Source organism: Salvelinus alpinus, chromosome 15, assembly GCF_045679555.1.
Source record: "Salvelinus alpinus chromosome 15, SLU_Salpinus.1, whole genome shotgun sequence".
Taxonomy (NCBI): Eukaryota; Metazoa; Chordata; class Actinopteri; order Salmoniformes; family Salmonidae; genus Salvelinus; species Salvelinus alpinus.
Genome location: NC_092100.1, coordinates 25,803,480 through 25,828,026, shown reverse-complemented (window position 1 = coordinate 25,828,026; position 24,547 = coordinate 25,803,480). Strand labels below are relative to the sequence as shown.

The window sequence follows — 24,547 nt, the reverse complement described above, 5'->3', positions numbered from 1 at the left end:
TCCCAGACATGTAGGCCTACTTTTTTTAATCTTCTGAAGGCTAGTCCATCTCTCTTCTCACTATAGGGCTCTATTATCCCGTCTATTAAATTGTAACAGACACTTTCTTATATAGGTGTTTCTAATTGATTAACGAATGATAATAGCATTTAACATGTAGGCTATAGCATATTAGTGAACAATTCATTGGCATTTTAAACTATCTAACAAAGCTTTAGATCTTCTCATGGTAGCTCAAGGTCAACAAGCAGACTAGACTACAACAGTTTTATAGAAATATACTTACAGTCTAAGGCTTCCCTAGCCTTCTAAGGAACAGATGGACAGATCCACACTGTAGGCATAGGACTTCCTTTTTACATTAGATTTATTGCAGTTGAGGTTTACTGGGTGTTTCGAAAATTTTAGCAGATCGCACAGGACCATCGTAGGTGAGAGAGGGGGCTTAATGTCATTCTAAAGCAGCAGACATAGGAGGCTGGGAGTCCAGTCCAGTTTGGTGCCAATGGGACAGGTCCCTTCCAGGACCATTTTCACCCCTCTAGGACCCGATTACATTCAGACAGTCGGACAGACAGTGCCACCATGCATCATCAAGTTGGACCACAGATAATCCAAGCACATTCTAAACTAAAAAAATACTTATAGTGAAATAAATATATCTTCTATTCAGCCTGCCACAGTGTCATTTTAACATTCCAGAAAAAAAACTGTGTTCTGAGAAGGTGTGTCAATGTAAGATGTGTTATTTTGGTGTTAAAAGAGTATATTACATTCATAACTAAAACAAGGCAACTAGGGAGCTAAATATTTACCCTACACCTTAAACTCTTGGCTCCTACAGTAAATATATCTCCTCTTTCCGATCATCCTCATCAATTACTCTCTCACCTCTTTCCTCCTCCCTCGTATTTTGCCTTTCCCCTCTGCTTGTGCATTTGACCAGGGAGTGAAGTCAATATATGTGTGATAAGGCAGACTTATATGTTGTCCCTAGGCCACGTCCTATGAACCTCTCTACAGAGGCAGAGAAACAACCCTTAACAAGCACTTCAGCAAGGGGGGGGGGGGGGGTACTTGCAGGCTGGGGGAATGATGGGGTGTTTTGAGTGGGTTAGTAGTGCAGCACAGGGGCAACCCTGCTAAGGAAGCGGGGTAAACCAACAGTCAATCTATTCACTTGTCTTTTCTCTTCAAGGTGGGTGGCTGTGGTGATGCGTGAGGCTGGGGTTGTGGTTTGGGCGTAGCACTCTCCCTCTTGGGAGTGTTGTTGAGGATGTCCAGGCTCCGGCGGCTGGACGAGATGACATCAGCCACAAACTTGGTGCAGTCCGCACAAACATCCCGCAGGCTGCAGCCACTGGTGTACAGGTGGGGGAACTCCTCCTCCACAGACCGGCGGGAGAGAGTACACAGAGATCTGTGGAGAGGGAGCGAGGTGTTATAATCCATCAGGGGAGCACTCAGTATATAATATGACGAGGAACCTTCTGGGCCTGGAGTTTTTCCAGGTCAGGTCACATGGTTTGGAACAACTTCAGGCCCTTCCCATCTGTAGGAGTTTGCAGGGGGGTGTTAAAGATGGACCGCGGAGCAATCAGATGGGTAATTACTACATAAAGGCTGCTTAGAGATCTGGATGAAGCAGAGGCATTATGTAACAGATGCTGAGAGATCTAGAGGAAGGGCAGTGATTAGATTGAGCATGTAAGTTACTATTGGCTGGGGTGAGCAAAGACTTCTTCTGCTGAGTTAAAGACAGTTCAGTGGCCATGAAGATGGACAGACAGATAAGACTCACTTGTAGACTTCACTCTTGCGACCATGGCTCTTTGGGCTGCTGTGAAAGCCCACAGTGTAGACTGGGATGTGGGCCATCTTCTTGGAAGGAATCTTCATCTGTGGCAGAGGGTGAGGGAAAGCAGAGAGTTAAAATAGGCATGGGTGAGGTGGAGGAGGAGGAGGAGGAGTAGGACGTTTAAAGAACTAAGTGAGATCATATCGGCAGAAAGTGAAGAGGAAATGGCAGACTTGATATGATTAAGAAATATGAGAAAAGACAGGGCTGTGTGGATGAGGGAGAAACAACGTCACAAGACATCAGCCACATACCACAGACACGACACCCAAACCATAAACTCATACAACTCAGAACATCACTGTACACAAACACAAGCAAGGAACCACCAAACATAACCATACACACATATAGCATCCCATACAACAGAACACACAACAGAACCTCAAGGCACAATCACAAAATGTATTCAGAACCATGAACTTACAAAACACAGAACTACACAGCACAGACAAACTATAATCTCACACAACAAACTCAACAGCCCAGACCTCAAACCTACATAGCACAGAACCACAAATCCAAATGGTCTGGTGACTAAGTGTCACGTTCCTGACCTGTTTTATGTTATTTTTGTATGTGTTTAGTTGGTCAGGGCGTGAGTTGGGGTGGGCATTCTATGTTTTGTGTTTCTATGTTTAGGTCACTTGTAATTAGCCTTATATGGTTCTCAATCAGGGACAGGTGTTTGACGTTGCCTCTGATTGAGAACCATATATAGGTTGGCTGTTCACACTGTTTGTTTGTGGGTGATTGTCGTCCGTGTCTGTGTCTGCGCACCACACGGGACTGTAGCGTTTGTTTGTTCGTTTGATGTAGTCCGTTCCTGTTCGTGAGTTCTTCGTGTATTTATGTAAGTTCCATGTTCAGGTCTGTCTACGTCGTATTCTTATTTTGTAGTTTGTTGAAGTGTTTTCGGTTTTCGTCAGTACTTTAATAAACTTCATTATGTCCAAATATCACGCTGCACTTTGGTCCAATCCCTACTCCTCCTCTTCGTCTGAAGAGGAGGAGGACACCCGTTACAGAATCACCCACCAACCATGGATCAAGCGGCGTGAGAGAGCGCAACAGCGATCGCAGGACTCGTGGACTTGGGAGGAAATATTGGACGGAAAAGGACCCTGGGCTCAACCAGGAGAATATCGCCGCCCCAAAGCTGAGCTGGAGGCAGCGAAAGCAGAGAGGCGGCGATATGAGGAGGCAGCACGGAAACAAGGCTGGAAGCCCGTAAGTCAAACCCCAAAATTTCTTGGGTGGGGGCTCTCGGGTAGTTTAGTTGGGTCAGTCGGGAGACGTGAGCCAACTTCTCCTGCTTACCGTAAGGAGCCGGTGAGGGCGGATTTGGAGGTGAGTGACGAAGAGACAGTAAAGGAGTTAATGGAGAAATTGGAGGAGAGAGTTATGAGGGATGTACTGGTTTGGTGCATGAGGCACGGCATCCGTCCGAATGAACGTGTTGGTGAGTTAATGTCACCGGGAACAGCTCTCCATACTCGTCCTGAGGAGCGTGCTAGCCGTCTGGTTAAGACAGTGCCTACAGCACGCACAAAGCCTCCTGTGCGTCTCCAGAGTCCTGTGCGTCCTGTTACTGCTCCTCGCACTAGCCCTGTGGTGCGTGTTCCCAGCTCAGTACCACCAGTGCTGACACCACGCACTAAGCCTCCTGTGCGTCTCCAGAGCTCTGTTCCTCCTCCACGCACTCTCCCTGTGGTGCGTGTATCCAGCCCAGTGCCTCCAGTTCCGGCACCACGCACTAAGCCTCATGTGCGTCTCCAGAGCCCTGTACGCACTGATCCTTCTCCCCGCACTCGTCCTGAGGTGCGTGCCCTCAGCCCGGTACCACCAGTTCCGGTACCACGCACCAGTCCTATAGTGCGCCTTGAGAACTCAGTGTGCCCTGTTGTTCCCCGCACTAGCCTGAAGGTGCGTGTCCTTAGCCCGGTACCTCCAGTTCCGGCACCACGCACCAGGCCTATAGTGCGTCTCAGCCGGCCAGAGTCTGCCGTCTGCCCAGCGGCGCCTGAACTGCCCGTCTGCCCAACGGCGCCTGAACTGCCCGTCTGCCCAACGGCGCCTGAACTGCCCGTCTGCCCAACGCCGTCTGAACTGCCCGTCTGCCCAACGCCGTCTGAACTGCCCGTCTGCCCAACGGCGCCTGAACTGCCCGTCTGCCCAACGCCGTCTGAACTGCCCGTCTGCCCAACGCCGTCTGAACTGTCCGTCTGCCAAGCGCCGCATGAACTGCCTGTCTGTACTGAGCCTTCAAAGCCGCCTGTCTGCCATGAGCCTGCAAAGCCGCCCGTCTGCCATGAGCCTTCAGAGCCGTCCGCCAGACAGGAGCCGCTAGAGCCGTCCGCCAGACAGGAGCCGCTAGAGCCTTCCGCCAGACAGGAGCCGCTAGAGCCTTCCGCCATACAGGAGCCGCTAGAGCCTTCCGCCAGACAGGAGCCGCTAGAGCCTTCCGCCAGACCGGATCAGCCAGAGCCTTCCGCCAGACCGGATCAGCCAGAGCCTTCCGCCAGACTGGATCAGCCAGAGCCTTCCGCCAGACTGGATCAGCCAGAGCCTTCCGCGAGCCATGACCAGCCAGAGCCTTCCGCGAGCCATGACCAGCCAGAGCCGTCAGCGAGCCATGACCAGCCAGAGCCGTCAGCGAGCCATGACCAGCCAGAGCCGTCAGCGAGCCATGACCAGCCAGAGCCGTCAGCGAGCCATGACCAGCCAGAGCCGTCAGCGAGCCATGACCAGCCAGAGCCGTCAGCGAGCCATGACCAGCCAGAGCCGTCAGCGAGCCATGACCAGCCAGAGCCGTCAGCGAGCCATGACCAGCCAGAGCCGTCAGCGAGCCATGACCAGCCAGAGCCGTCAGCGAGCCATGACCAGCCAGAGCCGTCAGCCAGTCCGGAGCTATCGTCCCTCAGTCCGGAGCTGTCGTCCCTCAGTCCGGAGCTGCCGTCCCTCAGTCCGGAGCTGCCGTCCCTCAGTCCGGAGCTGCCGTCCCTCAGTCCGGAGCTGCCGTCCCTCAGTCCGGAGCTGCCGTCCCTCAGTCCGGAGCTGCCGTCCCTCAGTCCGGAGCTGCCGTCCCTCAGTCCGGAGCTGCCGCCCCTTATCCTGGTGCTGCCCCTTATCCTGGTGCTGCCCCTTATCCTGGTGATGCCCCTTATCCTGGTGATGCCCCTTATCCTGGTGATGCCCCTTAATTTAGGTGGGTTTATTTGGAGGGTGGTCATTGAGAGGGGGATACGAAAGCGGGGATTGACTATGGTGGGATGGGAACCACGCCCAGAGCCTGAGCCGCCACCATGGACAGATGCCCACCCAGACCCTCCCCTAGACTTTTGGTGGTGCGTCCGGAGTTCGCACCTTGAGGGGGGGGGTTCTGTCACGTTCCTGACCTGTTTTATGTTATTTTTGTATGTGTTTAGTTGGTCAGGGCGTGAGTTGGGGTGGGCATTCTATGTTTTGTGTTTCTATGTTTAGGTCACTTGTAATTAGCCTTATATGGTTCTCAATCAGGGACAGGTGTTTGACGTTGCCTCTGATTGAGAACCATATATAGGTTGGCTGTTCACACTGTTTGTTTGTGGGTGATTGTCGTCCGTGTCTGTGTCTGCGCACCACACGGGACTGTAGCGTTTGTTCGTTCGTTCGTTTGTTATAGTCTGTACCTGTTCCTACGTGCTTCGTGTTATATGTAAGTTTTCATGGTTTAGGTCAGTCTACATTCGTTTTTGTTATTTTGTAATACTTCCAAGTGTTTGTTTTCGTGTTTCGTCGTTTGCTTTATTAAATCATTATGTATTCACAACCCGCTGCACTTTGGTCGAATCACTACTCCTCCTCTTTGTATGAAGAGGAGGAGGAATGCCGTTACACTAAGGCACATATCAAAAATAATTGACATAATTAAAAGCACAGAATAATTATGAGCCAACACAGAATATCTTAGATACATTTTGGTTGTAAAATAGATATTTTCAATACAAACAACATTAACAAAAAGCACTGTAGAAAACATTACACATTCAAAGAACATGAATTTGCATTTACACAGACAAAGAAAAAAGGACTGTAGGATACCTTTGCACTGCAGAATCCACAGACAGACCTGAAGGAGAGAGAACCACAGAGGCAGAGTTAAGAATCCCCTGAATTACACTACCAAAAACACATAGAACACTATTCAATCAAACCCACAATGGTATGTCAAAAACAACATTATTATTGTGCTTCTTGAGCAGAGAGGGACCAAGTTTAAATGACTTGATTATGGTGTTATTACAAAAGGAGCATATACTAATATAATACTACATACTGTGTAGTGTGTACTCACCTTTTACAGAGCAGGCAGGTGGATGGCCAGGAAAAGAGGGGGAACTTAATTCTGCAGCAACAGCACACCTGGGAGACACATGCATATACTGTCGATAGGACCTCACTCATAAGGCTTTGAGAGAACATTATTATACTGTAGATAGAGCCTCGCTCATACGGCTTTGAGAGAACGGTATCATACTAGAACCTCGCTCATAAGGCTTTGAGAGAATGATATCATACTGTAGATAGAACCTCGCTATTAAGGCTTTGAGAGAACGCTACCAAAGGATGTGACGTCACTGCTTGTACCTTGCCTCTCCTCAGATTGTAATACAGTTCCTTGTTCTGCAGGTACTTCTCCATCTCTGCTTTCACCAGCACACGACGCACAATGATGACCTCATCCACTGTTAAGGCAAGACTCTCCACTGGGTGACTGAATTCCTCCTTACAGAGAGAGATGGGAGGGAGGGAGTAGGTAGAGGAAGTTAGCTAGTATAATACAATGGGCAGGTCAGGTTGAAGTGGAGCAAAGAGCACCCAGTGTGGAGAGGTTATCAAAGATAATGTGCCACTCACCATCCACTGGTGTTTATTGCCATTCCGAGAACTGGAGCCGGTCTCATCTCCCTCTGTGGTCTCATTCACTGAGCTGAGAGAGAGACGGGCAGGGGAGGGTGGCACCCAGCCTGGCACAGGAAGAGAGGCTGGGAACAGGGAGATGGAGACACAGATGAGAGAGAGAGAGAGAGAAGCTTTGAATCACAGTCCATGTTCTTCTATTGAGTCCGAGCTCTGATCGTCCAAAAGTGTATGCTACATAAATTAGCTGTCAATTAGATACATGAGTCGTGACATGTTTTATCTATTTGTTTTTGGTGGGGTTTAACACATGCTGCCAGAAACACTTGCAAATCAGATCACAGTGGATCTTTGATGAGTATGATACGAGGTCAGTTTTTCTAACATTCAAGAGAGGAACTAAATTGGGGTCAGAGGAAATAAAAAGTAGGCTAGGTATTAGTAGAAATACTTTCTACAGGATATAACCTCTAAGACTAAGTACCAACCTAGGTATTGGTACTTGAAAGACTCACCTGCCTTTATGCAAAATGGAAAGGAAGAAGGCGCTATGTAACCCTGAGAAATACATGTGTGGACTCCTATGGCGTCTAACCAGACCATAGGAGTCTACAGCCTTGTTAGAGCTAGGATTAGAGCGAGTTAGAGCCGGGTTAGAGTGAGGACCAGAAAACTAGAAAACAACAGCAGGCTACATTTAGGCTAATGTAAATCAGCTGCTTATGATGACATTGTTGACATTTCTGGCATGTGTGTGATGAGAAAGGGTTGACATCCCCCTAGCGGTAGAACAGGAGACGTCACTGAACCACCTTTGTTTTTGTTCTCTCCTAGCTACGGTCAACACATATTTCACAAATTAAAGGGTGTATAAGGTAGTTGTGATATGAAAGAAAAACATGTATCAAACCCATTAACTGTTGTCCTTCTAGCATTTTACTGAGCTAGTTACTATCTGTACATCTTTATAAGGTGATTAGTATCCATCACAAAACCCTTCAAATGAAATAACACACAGCAGTTATAGTAACGCGTTTTAACCTGAGCAAGAAATCATTGTAAGCAATTTACGGAATGGATTGACACACATTAGGCCTATATGTGATTACCTCCTGACATTGAATAAGATATAAACACTATAACAAACTTCGTTCAAGTGTTTACAAAATCCTCTAGTGCATTTTTTTTTTAAACAGTTTAGACTAATGTTTTTTCAATTGCAATTATATGATTTTTTGTCAGGCTTGCTTTCTAACACAAATAAATATTTGACATGACGAAAATACCAATATATCTGTTTCATAAACCATATTATGGTAAGTAGTCTAATGAGTGGCTCTGCAGTATCACATGAATACATATTACAGTAAATGTCTCCCTCTGCTGACCAATACCTGAAACTGTCTGTAGTGAAAGGAGTCTTAGTGAGCATACTGACCTCTGTGCGTGGAGGGTGGCCCAGCCCCTGAGAGCACGTGTAACCATGGTCTCTCACCCCTCCGCATCACGGCCCCTTCCAGATGGGTGCAGTCGGACAGTGAGGGGAGCATCTCCCCCCTGAGCTCAGCCAGGTCGTGTTCTGAGAAGGAGCGGTCCCGTTTCATAGATGTGGGAAAACTCTCAGCACGGCAGAGATCCCCACTGTCTGGAGACTCCTCATCCTGCAACAGCAACAAGACAGGAGGACAACAGTGAGGAGGATGAGGTAGAGGAGGACAAGGAGGGGGGAGGAGGAGACGGTGGAGGAGGTGGAGGAGGTGATGGAGGAGGAGGTGATGGAGGTGGAGGAGAAGGAGGTGATGGATGAGGTGGTGATGGAGGTGGAGGACGAGGTGATGGAGTTGGAGGAGAAGGAGGACAAGGAGGAGGAGGAGCAGGAAGGAAAACATAACTGATGTTGTAGTTGTTATTTCTCAGTAAGAGGTAGTACATTTAAATGAGAAAACAATATAGTTTCTCTTATATTTTCCGTCTAACCTCCAACATGTTCATCTCCTCCATCTCTTGAAGAGTAGGGGCTTTGAGCAGAACACGAAGACGAGAAGTGGGGCGGGACCCTAGCTCTGAGCCTGACAGGTCAATGCAGGAAGTAGATTTGAAATCACACGGGCAAGTGTGTGCCAGACAGGGCAGGGAGCCAAACGCTGGCGAATGAAACAACACACAAACATGAACTCTCAAACACATTTCGCTTAGAATACATTCCACTTTATGAACATACTACATGTATAGCTCAAAGTATTAATGTAGTGACAGTGATGTCCATACATCTTTTGGAACTGGGTGGGTCCACAGGTTTTAGTTTGCGCTCTTGTTTGATTCCAGCCAGGACACGTTCATGGAGGGACTGCTTCTCCTGAGGAGGAGGGGGCAGGTTTCGCTCTAACGCCTAGCATGCAACACAACAAAACACACAGGCAGACTGAGAACACAAGAGAAACAGACACAGACACACATTACCCAGTCTCAGACTATGACACCTTATGACACACAAGGTACTGCCACAGCCACACTACAGTCACGTCAACAAAACAAATTGTAGTGAAAGGGACACTCACTGGTTTGAGTGGAGGGCGAGACCTGATGAAGTCCAAAATAAGCTCATGAGCATTTCTCTTCACCCGCGTAGGGATGTCACCATCCACCTACAGAGAGAACATGAGTGAGGTCTGGGACATAAATACAGGAGAAATAACGACTTGATCCACTGATCAAGAGTCTTCTTATCAGTATCAATACCCAGCTCACCATGACTTTCCGCAGCTGGAACTTGCGGGTGCGGATGTCCTGCATGAGCATCTCAAAGGGTGTGAGGCTGAACTCAGTGGGCAGTGGGTCAAACTCCTGGTCCTGCACCTTCTTCAGCTTCACCCCCTGTCTCAGCTCTTTCATCAACTGGACCCAGAGACGAGTCTGAAACACACACATACACTTATGTACCTCACACACACACCCCATCAACCCAATGAAGGATCATACAGTATATACACATATCCTCATATACACACACAGTGACACAGACAAACACACACAATCCCTGCTTCTTACCCAGTCTGTGTGTTTAAGTGCATCAATCTCAGCTCTATCTTCCTGAGGATCGTCTGTTTTGATTTTCTTCAACATCTACAGAGAAATTATAATACACTGATAATAACACCACTATTCAGTTAACAATGACTTCAGTGCTTTACATGTGAGTGATCTGTAATCTCTGGTATAAACAAAATCAGGAACATACCTTCTTGGTATCTTGGATTTTGGTCAGGAAAGTTTGTAGCTCCAGAGTCTCAACAAACAAGGCTCGGCACACGGCCTGGTAGTGCTCAGGGGCAAGTGCAGGGTTGGCAAGTCTGGAAGCGCAAAGTGTCATCACCTGGCGTAATGTACCCACTGGCCTCATAGACCCCTCTTCTCCCTCCTCTTCCTCCTCCTCCTGACCACTGTAGCCCTCATCTGTAGTTCCGTTGCCACCACCACAGTCAGCCCCCAGGCTGTGATCTCCCCCTGCCATGCGCTCAATGAGCCGCTCCAGCTGAGGACTTAGCTCCCGCTCCTCACTGTCATCCAGACCCCAGTCCAGGGCCTGGTAGATTGCCACGCCCAGAGACTGGACCAGCTGAGGAGACAGATGCAGGTGATCGAGGAAATAAATAGCAGTGGAGAACAAGCTGTTAGGATAGAGAGGACTGGAGGGCTGCTTGAAAGATATATATGAAGACTGGCAATGCAGGGGTGGCATCATAGTTGAGAAGAGAGGAGACTGACATTTACCTGTCATGACAGTGTGTTGTATGTTACAAGTTGGGGATGATGGGTTCAGAAACTCACCTGGCGCTCCGCGATAGGTGGGAGGGGAGGTCCGTCTGTGTCATCTATGAAGACAAAAAAGTAGGCATGCAGCCTCATAACTAACACTGTTTTATGCTTGCTCTCCTCCCTAATAGGGTCTAGAGTTTTCCATCCATCTCACACATTTTTGATACAATACATGGTTGAAACGATCATTTCGATTTGAGAGCGGTTACATTTCTCCAGCCCCACCCCACAGCTGTTTACCAAAAAAGTGGCAGGGTGTCCTCTTTGTTGTTGTTTGAATCCCAGATTGCCCCTTTGACTTTGAATTGTATGGGTATAATTAAGCAATAAGGCCCGAGGATGTGTGGTATCTGGCCAATATACCCCGGCTAAGGGCTGTTAGCATGCACGACGCAACACAGAGTGCCATGGTATATTATTCCCCTCATCAATCTACAATGACAAAGCAAAAACAGGTTTTTCAAAATTTTGGCTAATTTATTTTAAAAAATCTATGAAATATCACATTTACATAAGTAGTCAGACCCTTTACTGAGTACTTTGTTGAAGCACCTTTGGCAGCAATTACAGCCTCAAGTCTTGTTGGGTATGACGCTACAAGCTTGGCACACCTGTATTTGGGGAGTTTCTCCCATTCTTCTCTGCAGATCTCTCAAGCTCTGTCAGGTTGGATGGGGAGCTTTGCTGCACAGCTATTTTCCAGTCTATCCAGAAATGTTCGATCGGGTTCAAGTCCGGGCTCTGGCTGGGCCACTCAAGGACATTCCGAGTCTTGTCCCGAAGACACTCCTGCATTGTCTTGGCTGTGTGTTTAGGGTCGTTGTCCTGTTGGAAAGTGAACCTTCGCCCCAGTCTGAGGTCCTGAGCGCTCTGGAACAGGTTTTCATTAAGCATTAAGGATCTCGCTGTACTTTGTTCCCTTCGTCTTTTCCTCGATCCTGACTTGTCTCCCGGTCCCTGCCGCTGAAAAACATCCCCAAGCGGGCTAAAATCCAAGCGGGCTAAAATCCAAGCGGGCTAAAATCCAAGCGGGCTGTCATGTGCTTTTTACTGAGGAGTGGATTCCGTCTGGCTACTCTACCATAAAGGCCTGATTGGTGGAATGCTGCAGAGATGGTTGTCCTTCTGGAAGGTTCTCCCATCCCCACAGAGGAACTCTAGAGCTCTGTCAGAGTGACCATCGGGTTCTTGGTCACCACCCTGACCAAGGCCCTTCTCCCCAGATTGCTAAATTTGCCGGGCGGCCAGCTCTAGGAAGAGTCTTAGTGGTTCTAAACTTCTTCAATTTAAGAATGATGGAGGCCACTGTGTTCTTGGGGACCTTCAATGCTGCAGACATTTTTTGGTACCCATTCCAAGATCTGTGTCTATGGACAATTCCTTCAACCTCATGGCTTGGTTTTTGCTCTGACATGCACTGTCAATTTTGGGACCTTATATAGACAGTTGTGTGCCTTTCCAAATCATTTCCAATAAATTGAATTTATGATAGGTGAATTCTAATCAAGTTGTAGAAACATCTCAACATCTCGCAATGGCTCAATTTTGAGTCTCAAAGCAAAGGGTCTGAATACTTACGTAAATAAGGTATTTCTGTTATTTATTTTTAATACATTTGCAAAAATGTCTAAAAACCTGTTTTTGCTTTGTCATTATGGGGTATTGTGTGTAGATTACTGAGTATTTTTATTTTATTTTATCCATTTTAAAATAAGGCTGTAACGTAACAAAATGTGGAAAAAGTCAAGGATTCTGAATACTTTCCGAAGGCACTATATAGTAGAAAATGCTGACAAAATGCGTCATTTTCCCACCATTCCCACCATTTTCCCACCATGACCCTAGAATGCGCATTTTTCATTTTATAGTCGTCAAATTCTATATATCTCATGTGCTGCAGTCACAACTCAGCTAGCCAGCAATGGCTCAGTTTTCTGTGTGTACAGAGAAGCGCACGGCTCAGATGTCATTAATGACACCCGGGAGGCCTGAAACCACACGTTCAGCACATTAGTGCTGCAGAACCCAAGACTAGTGGAGAGGCCTGGGTGAGGAGTCAGTGCTGCTACTTCTGTCCAGAACAAAGCGATGAAAGCAGGACTAGGTCCAGATTAACAGAGCCTGTCTGAATAGATCTGCACCGTGGACAAAGAGTCGGCCTGACACATAGTCATAGTACTGTTCTCTCTCAGGAGGGTGAAGACATTTCTGTTCAAGCCCCTCAGAAGCTGAGTAATAGATCCTTTTTGAAGCAGTTAGACAGGTTTCATTATGTCCGGTTAGGTTCACGTAACCAATGACACAGACAGTGGCCATGTCCGAGTACCCATTCTAGCATGCTACATACTTAAACTGCATACTCATTTGGCGTTTGATCAAGTAGATTCAGAGAGTCGAAAAGAGAGATGCCCAACTCCGCGGAATATCTGTCTCCCTTCAGCAGAGGGCTTTTTTTCATTGTTTCGCCAACCAAGCAAGGAGATTTTGTATGGAGGTCAACGAGAGTTTCGAATTTGGTCAACAACAAAAATGAATGGCTTATTTGCTAGGTGAGGTTAATTTGATCGAATAGAAGTTTTGTAATGCTTACGTTGTTAGGAGTCTACTGATATAAGTAGGACACGTGACTTCCTGGCAACTTTGAGAAAAAACACTTTATTTCGGAGTTGTCTCAAGATGACAATGCATATTCATGGTATGGGGCTAGTAGCATAGCATCTCTCTCCAGTGAATACAGGCGGTCGACATCAGCAATCCTCACTGAATATTCAAAAAAGGATTACAAGAATGAGATGTATCCACCAATCCAAAGAAAGGATAGGCAGGAGCTAGACAGCCTGCCGGCCGCTTTGTGGACAGCGACTCCTATTGTTTGGGCGGAGAGACATGTCTTGACAGCATATGCATAATCTTTGGTAGAATTCACTCGTCTTTTTTCAGACTCACGTGTTTGACAACAGCTGATAATCAGATAAATTGACGCGCCTAGATGACGCATTCGGAGTACTATTTTCAAAATGTCACATACGCTGGTATGGGTATTCGGACACGGCCAGTGTCTCGGAGAGAACATTCTTTTATCATGTGTCTGTCAGTTGATGATAGTTATTTCTCTTTCAGGCAATGTTTTCAAGATTCCATCTCTTTTGGAGCTGTTTTATGTTTGCTGCCCCTGTGATTTCCCCCACATTCAAAATATGGACCTGGAATCTGTTGTCATAGAAATATGGGGAACAAGACATAAACATTAAAAACAACATTTGTAAAAGTGCATCAAAGAAAACTATTACAGTCACGTCAAACAGTGCAGCCAGAATAACAGCAAAGTAGCTGCATTTGATAGTTTTCTAGTGACATTTATTTGGATACATCCATAACAATGAGCTAATAATACGCAATTTCACCTGGCATAGAAAATGTGCTCTCTCGTCAGGACACTGTTGTTCGGAGGAGCTAACCAACAACACAGCTAACACAATCACTTCAAACTGAAGCTGGAAAGACAGCAAACTAGCTGCATTTCGTTTCGATTTTCCTGTTTTCTATTGACATTTCTTTGTACAGTACCAGTCAAACGTTTAGACATCTACTCATTCCAGGGTTTTTCTTTATTTTTACTATTTTCTACATTGTAGGATAATAGTGAAGACATCAAAACTATGAAATAACACATATGGAATCATGTAGTAACCATAAAATATATTTTTGATTTTAGATTCTTCATTCTTGGCATTCTCTCAACTAGCTTCATGAGGTAGTCATCTGGAATGCATTTCAATTAACAGGTGTGCCTTGTTAATAGTTGGTTTTGTGGAATTTCATTCCTTCAAATGTGTTTGAGCCAATCAGTTTTGTTGTGACAAGGTAGCGGTGGTATATCAAGAACTTTGAAAGTTTCTTCAAGTGCAGTATGCAAAAACCATCAAGTGCAAAGATGAAACTGGCTCTCATGAGGACCGCCACAGGAAAAGAAGACCCAGAGTTACCTCTGCTGCAGAGGATAAGTTCATTAGAGTTAAATGCACCTCAGATTGCAGCCCAAATACATGTAACAGACACATCTCAACATCAACTGTTCAGAGGAGACTGAGGCCTTCATGGTGAAATTGCTGCAAAGAAACCACTACTAAAAGACACCAATAATAAGAAGAGACTTTCTTGGGCCAAGAAACACGAGCAATGGACATTAGACTGGTGGAAATCTGTCTTTTGGTCTGATGAGTCCAAATTTGAGATATTTGGTACCAACTGCCGTGTCTTTGTGAGACGCAGAGTAGGTGAACGGATGATCTCCGCATGTGTGGTTCCCATGGAGGAGAAGGTGTGATGGTGTGGGGGTGCTTTGCTGGTGACACTGTCTGTGATTTATTTAGAATTCAAGGCACACTTAACCAGCATGGCTACCACAGCATTCTGCAGCAATACGCCATCCCACCTGGTTTGCGCTTAGTGGGACTGCTTTTCAACAGGACAATGACCCAACACACCTCCAGGCTGAGTAAAGGCTATTTGACCAAGAAGGAGAGTGATGGAGTGCTGCATCAGAAGACCACAATCCCCCGACCTCAACCCAATTGAGATGGTTTGGGATGAGTTGGACCACAGAGTGAAGGAAAAGCAGCCAACAAGTTTTCAGCATATGTGGGAACTCCTTCAAGACTGTTGGAAAAGCATTCCAGGTGAAGCTGGTTGAGAGAATGCCAAGTGTGTGCAAAGCTGTCATCAAGGAAAAGGGAGGCTATTTTGAAGAATCTAAAATATAAAATATATTTTGATTTGTTTAACACTTTTTTGGTTACTACATGATTCCATGTGTTATTTCATAGTTTTATGCCTTTATTATTATTCTACAATATAGAAAATAGTAAAAAAAATTAAGAAAAACCGTGGAATGAGCAGGTGTATCCAAACTTTTGACTGGTACTGTATATCTCCATAAAAATGATGCCAGCTGATTCATGATTTTGACTGGCTGAGAAAAGCTGCCTGCTTGTCTGTCTCGTCCAGGCTCCCTACAAGTTTATTACATAGCTGGAGATCGAATTTCAATGTTGAAACAATGTTGGAAATGTCAGAGAGACAGAGAGCAAGGTTTATACAAACCTCCGTTGTTGAAAATCAATTGCTAGTCTAAAAGAAATTGGAGGTAATGTCTAGATGCTTTTTACAGTGGAGATCAAGTTTATAAATTGCCTGGCTGGGCTGATGACAGTCGATTGTCGATTGCCCAGTGAAATGGAACAGAGTAAATAGGCATTTCAACTTTATAGTTTTAGCCGGTGGTAACTTGTGGAATAGACACCGGCTGGAATGTGGTTTTAACCAATCAACATACAGGATTAGACCCACCCGTTGTATAATATAAAACACACCCTTAGTAACCTTGACCCTTAACCAACAATCCCTGTAGCCTACTTCATTGCCTTCATTACTCACTAATTTGCAGAGGTTAAGTAGCCTAATTGTGATCTGTGATTAAAGTAAACTGTACATAAGTAAACTGTAGTGTTGGGGAGTAGTGACCTACGTAGTTCAACTAGTAATTTAACTACATTTTCCAGTAGCTTGTTGGTAGTTGAAATAATTCAAATCTAGGTAGTGTTTTCAGTAGTTAATTACTTTTCTTGCCATGCAGTGGTGTAGCTAACTACTGGAACTACACACAACTTTTTTTGGAAAAATAAAATATGGGTGAAGTAGGTAATCATTTCCTTTCTTTTTCGGCATCAGACCAGCCTAATTTTCATTTGAAACATTGTTTTTGTGTTTAACCATCATTAAGTTTGCTGATGACACAACAGTGGTTGGCCTGATCACTGACAATGACGAGACAGCCTATAGGGAGAAGGTCAGAGACCTGGCCGTGTGGTGCCAGGACAACAACCTCTCCCTCAACTTGATCAAGACAAAGGAGATGATTGTGGACTACAGGAAAAGGAGGACCGAGCACGCCCCCATTCTCATCGACAGAGCTGTAATGGAGCAGGTTGAGAGCTTTAAGTTCCTTGGTGTCCACATCACCAACAAACTATCATGGTCCAAACACACCAAGATAGTCGTGAAGAGGGCACGACAAAACCTATTCCCCCTCAGGAGACTGAAAAGATTTGGCATGGGTCCTCAGATCCTCAAAAGGTTCTACAGCTGCACCATCAAGAGCATCCTGACTGGTTACATCACTGCCTGGTATGGCAACTGCTCGGCTTCCGACCGCAAGGCACTACAGAGGGTAATGCGTACGGCCCAGTACATCACTGAGGCCTAAGCTTCCTGCTATCCAGGACCTCTATACCAGGCGGTGTCAGAGGAAGGCCCAAACAATTGTCAAAGACTCCAGCCACCCTAGTCATAGACTGTTTTCTCTGCTACCGCATGGCAAGCGGTACCGGAGCCCCAAGTCTAGTTCCAAGAGGCTTCTAATCAGCTTCTACCCCCAAGCCATAAGACTCCTGAACATGTAATCAAATGGCTACCCAGACTATTTGCATTGCCCCCCCCCCTTTTACGCTGCTGCTACTCTCTGTTATTATCTATGCATAGTCACTTTAATAACTCTACCTACATGTACATATTACCTCAATTACCTCAACAAACCGGTACCCCCGCACATTGACTCTGTACCGGTGCCACCTGTATCTAGCCTCCCTATTGTTATTTTACTGCTGCTCTTTAATTATTTGTTACTTTTATTTCGTATTCTTATTTTTTTTAGGTATTTTTTAAAACTGCATTGTTGGTTAAGGGCTTGTAAGTAAGCACTTCACTGTAAGGTCTACATCTGTTGTATTCGGCGCATGTGACAAATACAATTTTATTTTATTTGATAATAAGCTAAATTGCACATTCTGTTAACATGCAGTACTATATTTGGTATTTGGTATTTTATTAGGATCCCCATTAGCTGTTACAAAATCAGCAGCTACTCTTCCTGGGCTCCACACAAAACATGAAACATAATACAGAATGACATAATACAGAACATCATTAGACAAGAACAGCTCAAGGACAGAACTACATACATTTTTAAAAAGGCACACGTAGCCTACATATCAATGCATACACACAAATTATCTAGGTCAAATAAGGGAGAGGCGTTGTGCCACGAGGTGTTGCTTTATCTGTTTTTTGAAACCAGGTTTGCTGTTTATTTGAGAAATATGAGATGGAAGGAAGTTCCATGCAATATGGGCTCTATATAATACTGTACGTTTTCTTGAATTTGTTCTGGATTTGGGGACTATGAAAAGACTCCTGGTGGCATGTCTGGTGGGATAAGTGTGTGTGGCAGAGCTGTGTGTAAGTTGACTATGAAAACAATTTGGTATTTTCAACACATTAATGTTTCTTATAAAAAGAAGAAGTGATGCTGTCAGTCTCTCCTCAACTCTAAGCAAAATAGAGACTGGCATGCATAGTATTTCTATCAGCCCTCTGATTACAATTCAGAGTTAAACATGCCGCTCTGTTCTGGGCCAGCTTCAGCTTAACTAGGTCTTTCCTTGCAGCAGTGGACCACACGACTGGACAATAATTAAGATTAGACAAAACTAGAGCCTGCAGAACTTGCTTTTTGGAGTGTGGTGTCAAAAAATCAGAGCATCTCTTTATTATGGCTAGACCTCTCCCCGGCTAGACCTCTGCAACCATTGAATCTATATGTTTTGACCATGACAGTTTACAATCTAAGGTAACGCCAAGTAATTTAGTCTCTTCGACTTGTTCAACAGCCACACCATTCTTAACCAGATTCAGCTGAGGTCTAGCACTTAATGAATGATTTGTACCAAATACAATGCTCTTAGTTTTAGAGATGTTCAGGACTAGTATATTTCTGGCCACCCATTCCAAAACAGACAGCAACTCTTTGTTAAGGGTTTCGGTGACTTCATTAGCTGTGGTTGCTGATGCGTACTGTATATGGTTGAATCATCAGCATACATGGACACACATGCTTTGTTTAATGCCAGTGGCAGGTCATTGGTAAAAATTGAAAAGAGTAGAGGGCCTAGAGAGCTGCCCTGCGGTACACCACACCTTACATGTTTGACATTAGAGACACTTCCATTAAAAAGAAACCCGTTGAGTTCTATTAGATAGATAACTCTGAATCCACGATATGGCAGAGGTTGAAAAGCCATAGCACTTAATTTTTTTCAACAACAGGGTATGGTCAATAATATCAAAGGCTGCATTGAAATCTAACAGTACAGCTCCCACAATCTTCTTATTATCAATTTCTTTCAACCAATCATCAGTCATTTGTGTCAGTGCAGTGCATGTTGAGTGCCCTTCTCCATAAGCATGCTGAAAGTCTGTTGTTAATTTGTTTACAGAGAAATAGCATTGCATTTGGTCAAACACTATTTTTTACAAAAGTTTGCTAAGAGCTGTATGACCCCAAAGTGACTGTTCTTGCAGTCTATGACGTTTCAGATTGACATATGATACGTTTTCACAAAGTAGTTTGGATGTAGGGAAGTACTTTTAAAAGTAACTTCAGTTAAGCAAACTATATTTTTCCTAAGAATAGCTTTAATTAATATTTTCAGAGTAGCTTCCCCAACACTGGTAAACTATACCCATACTGACCAACTGCATCAACAATGCAATATAATTGGCTCATCAGCAAGGACACAAATGTACCATACATATGCAGTATGTCCTTTGTTGCGCTCATTAAATTGACTGACTCTCTTCTGTAAATGACTCCATAAGTGTAGACAACAAAAATATTCAAGAAACACCCCTCCTAAGTAAACAGCTCCCAAGACAAGATGAACACAGGGACCCTATAGTGGGATATCGATCACTGTCAGTGCTATTAATTATGATTTACATTGTTCATTATAGAATTTGGTCATTTCTCAATAGTAATAAAAACCAACAAGTATTTATATATTTGGGACAAAAATTTGGCCTATACAATTATGTCTCAGCAGCTGATCTATAGCCTAAACTATTGGATTCGTTTTTGTCCAATGTGTTGTGACATCATTTCTGCATTTTCTTTAGGCTACTTTTATTACAGCTACAAAGTAGCCTATTTAAAATGAAACAGAACATTAGCATAGTGAGTGATAAGGTGATTTCATATTTTTCTCTCAGTTTAAGTAACATCAATAGTCACCCTTAATGTTACAACATTTCGTAATCTACTAACCTGCTATCTTTTTCCACTCCCAGTTGTATCCTTTATCTTATCATGTCATAGCTCGGTTCGTTAGGCTATGTCAGCAACTCTGACCGAGTTTTTCTTTGGGCCCCGGCCCCGCAGTGCACTCAGGACAGTTATTTTCTTGGGATCCTTTAACCGAAATGCTTGTGAATGGGAAACAGATCACAAAGCTACCTCTAACTCTAAACCTTCTTTAGCAGATACAAGGGGGGATTTGTACTGTATGAATAATTGATAATTTCGCCTACCAGTATAATCCAAGCCATTTCTGTTTGGGGAGTGCTACTGACGCATTTATCGTGAATTTCCCATTCAAAACAATATTGCGTGTTGAAATTACAGCATACAAATAGTGAATCAATATCAAATTAATTGAGAAATAACTGAAAGGCCTATAATAAATGAGACTCTATTGTAGGCCTAGGCTGGTGTTAATTAAGGTATTTTGGTACGGCAAATGGCAGTCAGGAAGTTAGATTAGCTAACAGAGCTCTCTTACGGTTGTTGCAGAGCTGTTGTTGTAGGGAAACCATCCCATCTCTGAGTAAGAGTATAGAGGACGGGTCCTTCACACGGGAAACTCCACCTGTCACAGTGGCCGGGCGCGGCACCCTCAGCCCGCTGCAGCATTGGTAACACACAGCCCAAGCCTGCTCCTCGTTAATGGGCTGCTCGTAGGATTTCAACACTTCTTCAAGAGACAGTTCCCTGGGGTCGCTCAGGTCCCGAGCCTCTGCTCGGTCCGTGGGAGCGGACACCCTTGAATCTCCATCCTTGGCGCTTCTGTTTGTTGATCTGGCCATGGCTGCGGTAAACTACCGATCCCATTGCTCTGTGGCCATTATCTTTTCACGCTGGGTTCCTTCCTTCCCCACAGCACGCCAACTCAACTGCCACAGCTGCGAGTTAGCATAACAGCAACAGCAACATAACAGCGATCTTTGATCTGCAGGAATGTCAATCAGCGCCAAGGAAAGGAGAGGAGGCAGGAGGAGGAAACCTTACGCTAGTGGCGCAATCAACCTGCAAGGAGAAAATCTTGTTGAAAATGTTTGACCACCAGCCAGACGAGTACTGGTAAACAATGACGAAGAGATAGATAAACCCTTGAAGATGATTGTAATTGAGAGAATAGATCATACGCTCAGGTTTGACAGATTATCCGCTCCGCTGCAGTGCATCCCCGCATCCCCTGTGCTCCGCCCGTCTCACGCAGCCTGAGCGTCATCCAACTAACCCACAAATCTGTCGAATTGGCGACCTCGACGCTGTGAGAATGTCAGCCCTCACATACATATTGTTAGATAAACAAACAGAAGTAGAGGATACATCACATAGGCAATTCATTCATGAAACTCAATCCCCCGATGTTTAGGCCCAAGGAAATCGTTCCGACTGTAGCCCAACATTACATAGCCAGAGCTTGCAAAGGTATTTTAACAGTAGTTATAGACTGTTCATCATTAGTTCATATAGGATAGTCTATAAATAAATAATACATTTGTAATAAACATTGTATGAAAATGTGTCATAACTTGAATAGGCCTTAAACCATTCACTTTATAAAGAGTATATTAATATTACAGTTATAAATTGACATTTTTTCCCTTTGATTTATTCATGCACCAGTTGGTCCAAAAATAAATAGGTCTGCATTCCCCCTCAAGCAAAGTCACAAGTTGATTATGAACAGAAAAATCCATATGGTTAAAGAGACTCTCCATAAGTTTTGTATATTTTTATCCAGTAGTTCTGAAAGCAGCACCCAAAAGCCAATAGGGTCCCCGAAAGTTGTGTACTAAATCATCAGATAATTGCTCTCAAGCCCCTGCAGTTGTGCACAAAGACATGCACACGCTTGGGGGCTAATCCCAAAACCTCATTGGACAATGCTGTGCCGTTCTGATCCCGCCTCACACTTTAACCTTGTAACCTCATTGGACATCATTACACCTGCCAATCAACATTGTCCCTCAATGTTCGGTTGTCTCTACTTCCTTGTTGTAGAGATTATGGTAAGCAAGCGATTGTGAGGATGTCATTTTATACAATTTAAAAGTTATAGCCTACTTATATGTTTACATCAAATGTCCTACTCCTTGAAAGTCGCGTAATGATTTGGATGGATTAATTATTTGATTTGGATGGATGGTTGACACAAGAGAAAGGTACGGCGATATTTTATCTAGAAACTGGGTGAAAGTTTGAGGTATACATTTCTTGAGCACATCAAAGTTCTACGCGTGTTGTGTCATGGTAAAAACCTTCTAGTCTTTTGCACAATATATTCCAAAATTCAAACAAAATACACCGGCGACACCATTTAGGAGATACAGGTTGTGAGCAGTGTTTCTGATCGGTTTGACAATTGTCTTCTAATGTATTTGTCTGTATAAAATTGCATCTTTAGCGCACATCATTTTCTGCTTGGTTTCCAGAGAAATGTAGTCTATTGAAAGAGAGAAATTTAACTACCAAGGTCTAACAGATCTTACTTCTAATTTCAAATGTATTCCAACTTATGATGCATGGATTTGATCGAAGTATTGAATGTATTTTCACTGTTATCAAAATAACTAATGGTAAGTGCATGTAGCCAGGCAATCCCACTCACTTCCAAGCATGTGCTCACTAGGAACGAGCACATATCTCATACACTAAATGATGCCAGATAAAAATATAAGGATTATGTGCCTTTCTCCTCTGGGAGAGGACTGGAGATGGTTTATTATGCATGTACGAGCCATACATCAAGTCCAAAACGGGAGGTTTAAAAAATAACTAGGTTGTTTTCATTCTCTGGAACATCTCTTTAAGTGTGGTGTGGTGACAAATAAAAATGTTTCACTTGAAATGTCAATTAGGAACCCTATACTTAATACCGTGGTGCTAAGTTATTGTACTTTAACTAGATGGGGGGGTCATATCAAGGACTGTAAAGTACAGGTAACTGCCAAAATAAAGGAAAAACCAACATACATACTTCATTGGGCGTTGGGCCACCACTAGCCGCCAGAACAGATTCAATGCGCCTTTGCATAGATTCTAGTGTCTGGAACTCTACTGGAGGGATGCGACACCATTCTTCCATGAGAAATTCCATCATTTGGTGTTTTGTTGATGGTGGTGGAAATCACTGTCTCAGTCGCCGCTCCACAATCTCTCATAAGTATTCAATTGGGTTGAGATCTGGTGACACACACACACACACACACACACACACACACACACACACACACACACACACACACACACACACACACACACACACACACACCCTTTAAACCCCATATGCTCCTCTGAGACCCCTCTTTCAAACTCATTGAGATATCTTCTTCTAGCCATGTTAGCCACAATAATGGGAAACTGGGAATTTGTTTACATGACCCTAACTAAGCATGATGGATGTTAATTGCTTAATTAACTTAGGAACCACACTTTTGTGGAAGCCCCTGCTTTCAATATACTTTGCATTCTTCATTTATTCAAGTGTTTTTTTGATCTGTATCTACCATTTAACCGACAGCGTCTAAGGGCATTGCGCCAATGAATGGTCTCTGTTAGCAGAGGGAGCTGTTGTATCATGCATTCACAAAAATATGCCTCACCTTTAAATGTGTGAGGTAGGTAGGTCCATGCAAGGTCTCCAACAGGTCGATCTCCAAACAACTCTGAAAGTACATGCAATTTTCAAGTGTTCCACCGCAAACCGTCATAAATAAATTTCCCAAGTATTAGACACCGCAGGCTCCCAGCAACTACAGTATCTAATCAACGTAACATTGACATTGTCCCACCCATGGTTAGCAAATAGTTTCCCAATAACCTTCTCAGTTCAATGTTAACTGCAAAGTTGGCTTACCTAGCAGAAGTATATCATGAGTAATAAGTATATCGTTTGTTATTATTTGTTATTTGCTAAATTTGCCAGGAAATGAGCAGCAGCAGTACAGAACCATTGCAAGACCAGCACATTATATGGCACATTCCTCACTGGCTAGATGCGCAATTGAAGGATCAAATACGCAATTAAAGGGGAATTACACTAATTACACAAAATGTTTACTTCTGGTGTGATTTAAGCATTGACATGGAATCAGAACATATAATTTCGTTGTTTCTCTATGAACATTTGTAAGTTTGAGCGATTTTTTAAAATTTATTCTAAAACCAGGAAAAATAAAACCGGGAAATAATAATATGGGAAAATATAAAACAGAATTTGGAAAGAAATATTAAACATTTTATAGGGCCCCCCTTATAGTTGTTAATTAACCATTATTTTACCTGGTATATTGACAGAATACAGTGCACTACTTTCTCTTGTACACCAAGGACCCAGGGAAGAGTTGCAGGGGAGAGGAGAAGAGAAGAATGTGCCTATTTGAAATCTAGAAAAAAATGTGTAGCTCGCGACATGTTTCATATTTTAAAAGTAGCTGTCATGCTAGAACAGGTTGGAGACCCCTGGTATACTGTACCAGCAAATTAGCCTACGTCTTCATTTACAGTCAACATGCCTTCTGTCCAGCGTACCACAACCAAACACCACCAAGTCTATTTACAGCAAATAACAAAGAGTAAAATATGGGGCAAATAAGGACTAATTTAATTAAATGTTATATTTATTGCTAATAAATCAACAGGTCAAACAAAATCAATTCAGAAATCACCAGTACATCATAATCTCACCATAATCAAATAAAATCATCTGGTTATTATTAGATAATTACATTGGGAAAATTAAGATTATTCCATTAGCATTGCCTACAGTAAGCATTCTTACTGTCATTTGT

The 24,547-nt window shown here is 44.0% G+C and overlaps 2 protein-coding genes across 3 annotated transcripts in view; both read right to left on the bottom strand.

Moving 5' to 3' along the window:
* Window positions 1-349: 349 nt before the first annotated feature.
* spire2 (spire-type actin nucleation factor 2) lies at window positions 350-21,104 on the bottom strand. Its single transcript, XM_071343110.1, has 16 exons — window positions 20,894-21,104; window positions 20,251-20,774; window positions 10,589-10,632; window positions 9,999-10,376; window positions 9,809-9,883; window positions 9,509-9,673; window positions 9,319-9,405; window positions 9,029-9,149; window positions 8,738-8,904; window positions 8,199-8,421; window positions 6,758-6,885; window positions 6,488-6,625; window positions 6,195-6,262; window positions 5,942-5,969; window positions 1,802-1,899; window positions 350-1,420 (listed from the first exon to the last, which is right to left on the bottom strand). Exons 2-16 carry the CDS (start codon window positions 20,552-20,554, stop codon window positions 1,177-1,179), a joined length of 2,268 nt encoding a protein of 755 aa, XP_071199211.1. The 5' UTR covers window positions 20,555-20,774; window positions 20,894-21,104; the 3' UTR covers window positions 350-1,176.
* A 3,251-nt stretch (window positions 21,105-24,355) lies between these two features.
* chst6 (carbohydrate sulfotransferase 6) overlaps window positions 24,356-24,547 on the bottom strand; it is a 19,089-nt gene continuing 18,897 nt past the window's right edge. For both annotated transcript variants that reach the window (XM_071343109.1, XM_071343108.1), the window contains exon 2: window positions 24,356-24,547. This exon is cut by the window's right edge. The gene's annotated coding sequence lies outside the window, so the exon portion shown is untranslated.